The 11,560-nt window shown below is 37.0% G+C and overlaps 1 protein-coding gene and 1 long non-coding RNA gene across 5 annotated transcripts; both read left to right on the top strand.

The window, feature by feature from the left end:
- The first annotated feature begins 600 nt into the window (after window positions 1-600).
- LOC103426973 (transcription termination factor MTERF6, chloroplastic/mitochondrial-like) lies at window positions 601-4,378 on the top strand. 4 transcript variants are annotated; one of them, XM_070809940.1, is made up of 2 exons: window positions 601-2,046; window positions 3,274-4,378. In XM_070809940.1, exon 1 carries the CDS (start codon window positions 737-739, stop codon window positions 1,937-1,939), a length of 1,203 nt encoding a protein of 400 aa, XP_070666041.1. In that variant the 5' UTR covers window positions 601-736; the 3' UTR covers window positions 1,940-2,046; window positions 3,274-4,378. The 4 variants fall into 4 exon arrangements, with proteins under 4 accessions (XP_070666041.1, XP_017185501.2, XP_017185500.2 ...); XM_017330012.3 differs by having other exon boundaries at window positions 2,608-4,378; XM_017330011.3 differs by having other exon boundaries at window positions 2,530-4,378.
- Window positions 4,379-6,494: 2,116 nt separating this feature from the next.
- Window positions 6,495-7,735, top strand: LOC139190618 (uncharacterized). The gene is made up of 2 exons (XR_011574941.1): window positions 6,495-6,715; window positions 7,465-7,735. It is a non-coding gene; the product is annotated as an uncharacterized lncRNA (long non-coding RNA).
- Window positions 7,736-11,560: the final 3,825 nt, after the last annotated feature.

Below are 11,560 nucleotides of genomic sequence, written 5' to 3'. Positions count from 1 at the left end.
ATATGCTTTAATTTTTAAATGGTTTTCAACTTTAATTCTTCTTGCTACTAATATGTTTTCTTTGTTTGTAATGTTGGCTTGACACAAGCTCAATCTTCTACAAATTCAATTATTCAATGCCTCCTCCAAAAGCTTCGACATCTCAAACTTGAAGAATTGATCAATGAATTTTACTTTTTGAAGTTTAGTTCTAATTTTCATTTGGTTTGAAACTTTAACTTCTATTTTGATTGTTAACTTCTATTTGTTTTGGTTCGTAATTCTATTTGGATTGTAAGCTTAATTTTCATCATGAATCTTGATGTATCATTTGATTCCAATTAACTCCAACAAGAGAAATTGGGTTTGAATCATATGCAATATATGACCAACTTTCTTATCAGTAGAACGATAATGTTAGTGGGCTAAATAGTTAATTGTTAGAGAAAAAACAAATAGATGTAGATCGTACCCGCATGAAGAGACATAAGCACAACTTTTTTCAATTATTGTGCGCCATTTACAAATGATAAATATATATATATATATATATATATATATAATAACAAATAGTTAGAAATAATAATTAAATAAATTCCACAACCAAAAACTAATCTCTGAATAAACTCCAAGGGAAAGGAAATGAAATTGAAATATGCTAAAACCAAAAACCCAGTGAGCGGAAGACCTGCTAGGGTTTTTTGGGACCATTTCCAGTTCAAAATTTGAAATTGATCATCTAATATTGACTGAAACGATGGTATTGCTTTCCAAATTGAAAGTCGTTACCCTCAGATTGTGTTATTCTCCATCTTCCTGCATAGTTGCTTCCACATTTAAACGATTTGTCGTTGGAGATGTAAAACCCTCACATTTTCCTCTTCAAAATCTGCTACTCTGCAGACACTTCACCTCAGAAATCTCAGAAACCCACCACGATTTCACAGTCAATTACCTCATAAACTCATGTGGGCTGTCCCCAGAAGGTGCGATTTCAGCGTCTAAGTGGGTCAAGTTGCGATCCCCCAAAAGAGCAGACTCCGTTTTGTCCTTTCTCAGAAACCATGGATTCTCTGAGACCCAGATCTCCAGTATCGTCAGGAATCACTCTCCAGTTCTTAACTCCAATCCGGAGAAAACCCTTTTGCCAAAGCTTGAGTTTTTCGCTTCTCTTGGAGTTTCAAAGGGGGACCTTGCAAAAACTCTGGCATATAGACCGAAGCTTTTGTCTACGAGCTTGGAGAAACGGATTGCACCCACTTATGATTTCCTTAGGAGTCTGCTTTCTCAGAAAAATGTCGTTTCCGTTTTAAAGCGCGGCCCCTGGATTTTCGCTGAAGGCCACTCCAAGAAGGTGGAGCCAAATATTGAGGTTTTGAAAAAATCAGGTATACCCCAATCGTGCATTTCTCTGTTGCTTACTTATCATCCCAACGCTTTAAAGCTAAAGCCTAAAGATCTTGGTCAACTTGTGGATGAGCTTAATGGAATGGGTTTTGATCTGCAAAAATCAACTTCAGTGTTAGCAATGAACGTATTGTGTGGTAGCAATAGGTCTGTATGGAATCGAAGTTGCAAAATTTATAAGAGGTGGGGGTGGTCTGAGGATGATGTTCTCGCTGCTTTCAGGAGTCAGCCTCATTGTATGATTGTCTCGGAGAAGAAATTAATACGAGCACTGGAATTTTTAGTGAACGAGATGGGGTGGTCTTCAAAAATGATTGCAAAAAGCCCGCTGGTCCTCTGTTTAAGTTTGGAGAAGAGATTGGTTCCAAGGTGTTCAGTTGTTAAAGTTTTATTGTTGAAAGGATTGATAAAGGGGATTGAAAATGTGAGTTTGTATTCTTTGTTGGTGCCTGCGGAGAAGTATTTCTTGGAGAGGTTTGTGGCCAGAAATATAAATGAAGTACCTCAGTTATTGAGTGTGTATCAAGGAAGAGTTGAAGTCCAGGATGTATGATGGTGGTAGGTCAAAAGAGTTGAAGTCCAGGATGTCTGATGGTGGTAGTATCGTAGATGCAGTGCTGTTCATTTCCATTGGTAGGAGCTAACTTTTGGCTCAGCATTGTAAGTTTGTGAACTCAAGTACTGTTTTATATTTTTCTAGAAATGAATTCATTTGTTAATTATTTGTTTGTCTTAGCGTTCCACTGTCTAGCTACTTTAGTTATATATTTACTTTCTTATTTGGAATTAACTTAGTGGGAAAAGGCTTTGTAGTTGTTATTGTATTTGAAATTAACTTGAGATTTGACCTGATTGTGGTGCTTTCAACTTCAGATTGGTGTTCTTGACTTTGTTCTTATGGGAACTGCATTTGATAGATTATACACATATGTTGCTTTATTGGGGTTCAATCTAATCTATTGTGGCAATGAAGGAATGAAAAAACCTGCCACTACGTGAAATATGCGTGTGTGTGTGTGGGTGTGTACGTTCTTTGTACTTTGGAGGAAAATAAGTGGAATGTGGAAGAGTTAGATTTCATTGGTAGCATCTAGCTTTTCGCTCAGTATTGTAACTGCTGTATTATTTGTACCCAAAATGCAGCACTGCTCATTGCTAGTACCTCCTTTAGTTATGTACACTAATCTCCCTTGGGCATGTTGTTTGCATAACCATGCGAAGAGCTAGTGAGGGCCAGGATGCAAGATCATATCTAGTGCAGTATTGGATCCGAAGCTGAGCAAACTGTGCGAAAACTACCGCTTTGTTTTTCGGTTTAATGTGAAGTCTAAGGAAGAGAAATCCTAAGCAGAAAGCCGGTGAAGTAAGGTTATGAAAGGTAGTTTGTTCGTTCGTCCGAAAAAGAAAGATTGAAACAGCCAAGAACAGCGAAAACCTTTCAAGCGGCAAGTTCTAACCTTATTGCAGGAAATGCATATCTTGTTAACTTATCTGAAAACAACTTGATGATGACAGGCGCTGCTCTCTGTGGTTGTGGTGCCTTCAACTGTAGATGGTTCTTGAGTTTGTTCGTCTGGGAACTGCCTTCGGTAGATTGTACACATTATAATCTTATTCTGGAGATGAAAAATACAAAGTAACTTGTCTGAATTTTCACATTAAAAGTTGTGTTGGATATCATTGATTGTCTGTGAGTTCTCTGTGTTATGCTGTGCTAGTGTCTATGATATTCCTCCACAAGCAGTTATCCTTGTTTTTGGTGGCAATGGCTGGGTAAAGTATCACTGTATCATTGTGCTTCCCTTGCGTTTGTAAGAATTTATGCAACGCTTGCGTTATTAAAAAAAGGAAAATGCAGTTCTTGTCGCTGATTTTTGCGTTTTTCAGGGGACAAAAAGATCAGGCTTTGATAAGATATGTAATGCAGAGTAATTGCCTGTCAGTAATTGCCTCCGGAAGCTAGCCTTTTCTCAGTGGCCATGGCCTAGGTAAGTATCATTGTGCCCTTGTGCTGTATTTTCAGCACTTCTTATCAAATTATAGGTCTGTATGAATGTGTCCGAGAAGAAACTAAGGATAACGCTGGAATTTTTAGTGCAAAGGATGGGATGGCCGTCGGAAATGATTGCCAGATCACCAGTGGTCATGTGTTACAGTTTCGAGATGAGATTTAGGGGTGGTTTGAGAGTGAGGTGATTAAAAAAAAAGCACCCATGAAAAAAAGTTGTGAGGGTTTTAGGCGTTTGGTAAACTGAAAAAAAAAGGCTTATTTTGGAAGCTGCTGTGAGAATAAGCTGAAATCAAAGGAAAAAGTTGAAGCTGCTATTTGTAGCTTTGGAAAACTGGCTTTTTTTCAAAGCACACGGAGTTACAGTGCTTCTTTAATGAAAAGACCCACTATCAGACTGTTTTTTTTTCCAAAAGCACTTTTACAAAAAAGTTTACCAAACACTCTCCTGATTTATTTCACAGCCGCTTATTCTCACAGCACAGCCGCTTATTCTCACAACAACTTTTTTTCAAAGCACAGCAATACCAAACTAGCCCTTATACCCCGCTGTTCAGTTGTTGAAAGGATTGATAAATTGGATTCAATCTGTGAGTTTGTGTTCTGTGTTGGTGCTTGTGGAGAAGTTGTTCTTGGAGAGGTTTGTGGCAAGATATATATACGAAGTACCTCAGTTATCGAGTGTGTATCACGGAAGAGTTGAAGTCCAGGATGTATGATGTTCGTAGCTCAAAAGAGGTTTGATGTTCATTATAATTTGGGACGCCTTGATGTAGTACCGTAGATGCAGTGCTGTTTATTTCCATTGGTAGCAGCTAACTTTTGGTTCAGCATTGTAAGTTTGTGTCCTTAGCTAGTGTTTTATATTTCTCTAGCTACTTGAGTTGTATATCAACTCAAGATTGATTGTTTTCGTCTGGGAGCTGGCTTTTGGAATTGATATCTCAATCTGTGTGGATAAATGAATCCAATTTCTGTCTGCAATTATCCGATACTAAATCGTATGTGATCGAATCTGAAGCCGATCATTGTGCTTTCATGGTGTAAATTGGAGGAAGGGTGGTGGGAGGGAGGGACATTGGTAGGTTTAAACACGTAGTTAGTGTACGTTTGATAACCATTTGGTTTTATGTTTTTAGTTTTCATCTTTTTGTGCTTTAGATATGGAGGAAGTATAAAGGAGAAGACGGGGAAAACAAGGGTGGTGAGGGAGGAATAGAAATAAGAAGAGTGAATGAAAACAAAATCTTGAAAATAAAAACTTATAATAATTTTTGTTTTTAACTTTCTCCGTGAGGATGTCATAATCGTCAATTTGTTTGACGTTCTTGAATGGTTAAATGGTATTCAAGTCGAATGAATTTTTCTAGAGATTATCTTTAGACAATGACAAAGAACATAGAGTTACGATTATGACGGTTGTATGGTGAAATAACGTCACGTTTAGGTGAAAATGAAGACTTTCCTCCTCCGCGAGAACAATTGATACTCCACCAATCAAGACTTTCTTGTACAATCGTATTGCTAAGAAAATGCAAAAATTGAACATTTCCTGAGGAGTAAAGTGTGTTACTTTTGTTTGTTCCCTTAGAGATGGAGGCGTGGATGCTCGGCGGAGCCTGTTCAAATATATGAATACGCATATGTTTATATGTTTATTTCTGAGCTTTGGATATCTAAACTAATTGAAATATATGTGATGAACTGTATTCTGGAATCATGTTCGTCAAAGATTGGTGTAATTGCAAGACCACTCCTCTTTCATCATCCATTTACTTTGATTCTAAAGCTCTAGAAATCTTCATTGTATTATGTAAATCTCTTGTACATTGTGAAATACAAATACATAGCCTCATAGATCCCATGTCAAACCTTAACTCAGAGAAGCCATGAGAGAACTTGTAGAGAGAGAATGACAAATGAATTTCAATACTATTTTCATAACAACCTTTCTGTTACTTACAAACCAAGCTATATAGCGACTTTTCTAATTACTTTTATCCAATTACAACTACTAGTAACAACCTTATTACAAGTATTACAGCTCAATCATTCATATGATGACATTTGGCACAATCACAATTGCTATATAACAACCCTTAACTATTAAGATACCTATCAGATTCCTATCATCTACTCCTCCCTTTGAAATTAGCCTTGTCCTCGAGGCTGAAAATCAGGAAATTTCAACCGTAGGGTATCCAGATTTCCCAAGATGCATTTGTAGAATGATGATTTTTCCAATGCACCAACACTTTTGTAACTGAAGTTGGCCTGTTCTGAATCACTCTTCGGTCCAAAATAGCTGATGGTTCTGGTTCATCTTGAATTAAGCCAACATCTTGAACTATTGGTAAGGGAATAGTAGTAGTGACTGCAGTCCCCAACTTCTTTTTGAGACATGAAACATGAAAAACTAGATGGATCGTGGAGTGACTTGGTAGCTTCAATTTGTATGCCACAAGTCCAACTCGAGCAAGAATCTCAAAGGGACCATAGAATTGAGGATGTAATTTATGGAAAGGATGCAAAGCTAATGACTTATGTTGGTAGGGAACCAATATGAGATAAACAAAATCACCAACTGTAAATGATCTCTCAGTTCTATGCTTGTTTGCTTGAGTTGTGAAATCTCGTTCCTGGATTTCACTATTATAATCTACGTAATTGTATTATTGAGATTTTTATTTTTTTGGGAATTTATATTAATTTATTTGAATCTATATTTTGATTAAACTAGTTACAAAGAGTGAAGTTTTGAAACTAATTATTTAAAATATGTAGATCGTTCGATGTCACAATTTATATTTTCGAATAGAGCTCGATCTCACGAACGCGTGGGCACAAACTATTCGTGAAACGGAGCTATAACGAATGAGTTATTAACGTTTAAAGTTAAATGATATTTCGGTAATTTTTCCTCAATCAAGAAGGCTCCAGATTTTTTTTGAGCACTGAGATAATGCCATGTGCGTGGTTGAGATAAAAAGAAAAGAAGAGAAGGGAGGAGATGGACGGAGACGATGGGGGGGGGGGGGGGGAAAGGATAGGAACGTTCTTTCATTCCGTTCTCTGCGAGGGAAAAAGAAGAAATGGGGAGGAAGTAGCTCTTCCATAGCTTTTGGAAGAAATTCTTCTTTCTTCAGACAAAAATCGAAGAGAGGTGAGGAAATCTTGTGATCGAATTGAGTAGGATTATAGTAACTATAAAAGGGGTTGAAGGGGCTGCAGAGAAGGGGCAAAACATCATAAAAGAAAAAGGGCAGAGAAATTGATAGTTAGAGAACGTGATTGTGAAGGAAGGATTCAGAGATTTGAAGGGTAAATTCCTTGTTCCTTGATTATCTTGATTATCTTGATTTTGAATTTAATTTCCTTAAGTTGAATTGAAACTGCCATGATGTATATTGGAGTTCTTAGTTTTATTTAGGGTTTTCTATCATTCAATGAACCAATCTGAACATGAATTAGAGTTGGGTAATTCGGATTGGATGTGTAGACCAAATTTCTTGATCAAGGGTCTAGTTCAAAAGGTCAATTTCTTGTTAATTTTGAGTCATGTTAGTTTCGGATGTTGTATACATGACTTCTGGACTACCTGGAATTATTTTGGATTTGTTATATGAATTGGAGGTGGGTTGTTACCTAAGCTGCAGAAAATTGATTTCTTTGCAAAGAAAACTCAAGTTTCGAGTAGCCTTCTTTGGCTCTTAATTTCTAGGTCTATATGTGCTCCTTTGGAAAAAAAAATAGTGTGTTGAAAGTAAATATGTTCATGATCGTAACCTAATTGTTTTCACTCAATTCCGTTGAGTTTTGGTTGATCAAAACCTTATTTAAACTTGGGTCGCGAGCTGCCAACAGCAATAGAAAACTGGGTTTCCAGTTTCAAGACTTCATTTTTCTTTTTGGCATAACTTCCAATTAGAGCTCCGTTTACTACAAACTTCATATGTTTTTAAAGTAAAGAGCACAAGCTTCAAAATCCATATAATATTACACGATTTGGTTTAGTTTTGAATGTTCCAAATGGAGTCTAAACTTGGTCTAATAGTGCTCTTTTTCTGCAGATTTTGTGAAGAAGCAGAGTACTGTTTTGCCATACCTATCTTCTTTTCCAGATTCCTTTCTAATCTTCTTTACTACTATTTGAGTGATATTATTTGAGTGGCAAGATTACAGAATCAGTATTACTAGAGACTATGTAAGGCTTAGTGGTTCTATATTGGCTAGTGAGTTATCCCAATAATATATACATCGGTTTATGTGTATGGAACGTCATGTTGTGATATATATGTGCTTATTTATCTTCTTAATAATGTGAATGATAAGTATGATAAATGTTATGACAATGTGATCCTAGAATCTTATTGGTTGTATTATGTAGAACTTATATGCTTGTGTGACATATTAGTTGGTGGCCATGAGAAGTTGATGGTGTAGGTGACTACGTTGAAACTCATAGGGGTTGAGTTGTGGGTAGGTGGTGTGTTGAATTTATTGCACCATGTACCAATGGTACATGGATGGTCCTGCTTGGTATATCTGCAATGGGGGACCATACGTACTTCAGGGGTGATCATGCTTGGTATATCGGCGATGGGTGATCACCGCCTGCACGATTCGACTATGCTTATGGTCCTGCTTGGTATATCCACGATGGGGGACCATACGCATTCTAGGAGTGATCATGCTTGGTATATCCGCGATGGGTGATCACTACCTAGAGCTACAGAATACAGTCTTGCTTGGTATATCCACGATGGGGGACTGTTAGGGGTAATCATGCTTGGTATATCCGTGACGGGTGATCACTGCCTATGTTATTAGATTATTCATATGGTTCTGCTTGGTATATCCGCGATGGGGGACCATATGTATTCAGGGGTGATCATGCTTGGTATATCCACGATAGGTGATCACTACCTGCACGAAGAGATTATCCCTATGGTTCTGCTTGGTAACCATACGCATTTTAGAGGTGATGATGATTAGTTGCACTTGGTACATTTCGATAGGCAATCATAATTTAGTTTAGATTCTGTTGAGTGGTCCGAATCGTATCCTGGTTTGGATTCCGTTGAGTGGTCTGGAATCCATACTCTTGCTCATTTCCATAAGTTAGGCTAGAACCCTGGATTCGAGTGAATGAGAATTACCCACAATAGACCTTGTGAATATAAATTAGAATTATCAAGTTATTACTTGGAATCCATGCAGGGAATTATGAAGAATTCCTTGATTCATGGAATATATTACTTGAGGTGATTGTGGAATGATGTTGAATATGATTGTTATTAATACAATTAGATCAGTGATCAATGCAACTAGAGGATACTATTGTGCTTTGTTGATTCTTTGATATATTACATGATATAAATTGCGATTTTATGTTGAAACATAATGATTTATATGATGGATGAAAAAGAAACCTTGATTGTCATGTGGGTTGTTATGTAACTTGAATCGAATAATTCATGCTTGTCAAGTCCAAATGTTTGATTGAGGAATGTTATGCCTTTCGGCTTGAACGGACTATGATATATGTCGAGTTGTGGTGAAGGTGAACTACGAATGACTTGATCCCTATTGAGGGTACGTATGCAGTCTAACGAGGAGCTTAGATGCGACCATAAAGTATACGAAAAATTATTATGCGATTCGATTCTTGAGTTATGCTTCGTACATATCCTGGAGGTAGGATCTATTGGGTATATGGTTACTTGGTGACATCACATGTCAATCCTGAATGTAGGTCAGGATCGGGGCGTGACATGAGTTGTCATCCTTTCTTGAGCAACTGCTAAGTTGGTCTTTAAGAGAGATAAAATTCTAGTCTTGTCTTTCAGACATTGATCCACCATATCAACCCTTGTTATGCCAATTTCATAGAGTGGGACATATGGTGGTAACTGTCCATACACCACTTCATAAGGTGGGTCATTTTAATTGCAAAATGGTATGAGGTGTTGTAGCTCCATTCTACCCAAGGGAGCCATTTTAACCATTGTTTGGGCTGCCAGCTACAAAAACACCTCAAATACGTTTCCAGACATCTATTTAGAACTTCTGTTTCTCCATCAGTTTGGGGATGGAAACCTGCATTGAGACATAGCTTAGAACCTGGATTTTAAAGAATTCCTTCCAAACTGAGCTGATGAGGATTGGATCCCTATCATATACAATGAAAGTGGGCATTCCATGTGATTTAAACACTTGGTCAGTAAAGACTTGGGCCATTGAATGTGCTGATTTACCCTTGCAGGGAGGAAGTCCAGTGATAAAACCCATAGTTATATTAGACCAAATTCTCTGAGGAATAAATAATGGATTTAGAAGTCCAGCAGGGGCAAGTGTTTCATATTTATTCTTCTGACAAATATCACATCCAGCAACCATTTCTTTGATATTGTTCTTCATACCTTCCTAATTAAAGGATATAATATCCTTTTATAAGTCATGAGGAAACCTTTATGGCCTGCAGAAGGTGTACAATGGTGTTCTTCCAATATCTTTGTTCTCCACTGACTTGTAGGACTGATAACAATCCTATTCTTATACTTCAAAAAACAATTATCAATCTGATATTTAAGCAAATTTAGTGGAGCAAAATCATAAGGTGTTTGTAAAATAGCCCGAGACTTTTTTAAAATCCAATCATCATTTTCTACATGCCTCCGTAAATCATCAAGCCAAGACATATAAGGGTATAATAATGCAAGTAATTCACTGTCCATATATGCGCATTCCAATGAAACTGCAGCAACATTACCTTGATCAATACCAACAACAATTCTTAAAGCAATAGCAATTTCAATACTTGAACTAATAGCTGAAGTACCCTAAGAATTGAACATTCTAGATAATATATCAGCTGCTTTATTGTCATTGCCTTTTCTGTACTGGATTTCATAATCAAATCTAAGTTACTTGGAAACCTATTTTTGCTGGAAATGAGAATTAGCTTGATTTTGAAGAAAATATTTGAGGCTGTGGTGGTCTATCCTTATAATGAAATGGTTCCTAAGTAAATAAGACTGCCACTTTTTAACTGCATGAATCACAGCCAACATTTCTCTTTCATATGTAGATGGTGCTTGATTCTTTGGTCCTAGAGCCTGACTAGTGAATGCAATAGGTATACCCCATTGCTGCAGAATTGCCCCTATCTCAGTGCCTGAAGCATCACTTTGAATAACAAATGGTTTTGAAAAATCTGGTAGTGTTAAAACCTGAGGAGACAACATTGCATTTTTCAATTCTTGAAATGCATCAATAGCTTTATAATTTCATTTAAATCCATCCTTCTTAGTGAGTTAAGTCAAAGGCCCACTGATTCTTCCAAATTGAGGAATGAATTTCCTATAATATCCAGTTAAGCCTAAAAACACCCTTAAAGCTTTCACAGAAGTAGGTAGAGACCAATATGCAATAGCTTTCAGTTTTGAAGGGTCATCAGCTACTCCATTTTGCAAAACAATATGGCCTAAGTATTCAATTTGTGTTTTCCCAAAAGCACACTTAGATAGTTTCACAAACAAGTGATGATCTTGGAGTAAACTGAGGGCAGTACTCAAGTGTTGCAAGTGCAATTCCCAAGAGGCACTATATATTAGAATATCATCAAAGAAAACTAAGATGAATTTCCTCAAATAAGGCCTAAATATCTCATTCATTAGGCTCTGGAAAGATGCATGGGCATTTGTTAGGCCAAAAGGCATAACTAGAAACTCGTAATGCCTCTCATGAGTTCTAAAAGCGGTTTTTTTTCAATGTTTTTGGGGTGCATACGAATTTGATGATAACTAGACCTAAGATCCAATTTTGAAAAATATTTTGCACCAAAAAGCCCATACAATAACTCATCAATCAATGGTATAGAGTACCTGTCTTTGATTGTGAGTAGATTAAGTGCCTTATAATCCATGCACATCCTCAAAGTACCCTCATTTTTCTTTACTAAGAACACTGGAGAAGAGAAAGGGCTATGGCTTGGCGTGATGAAACCTGATTCTAGTAGCTCCTTAACACAATTCTCTAATTCTGTTTTCGGAAATGGACCATATTTATAAGGTCTAGCACTAGGAGGTTTGCATCTTTCTAGCAATGGTATCCTGTGATCATGGGATCTGGATGGAGGTAATCCAGATGAGGTTTGAAAAATAG

This window comes from Malus domestica, chromosome 02 (genome assembly GCF_042453785.1).
Source record: "Malus domestica chromosome 02, GDT2T_hap1".
Lineage (NCBI taxonomy): Eukaryota > Viridiplantae > Streptophyta > Magnoliopsida > Rosales > Rosaceae > Malus > Malus domestica.
The sequence above is the reverse complement of the archived record's forward strand: the minus strand, read 5'-3'. Positions and strand labels throughout refer to the sequence as shown.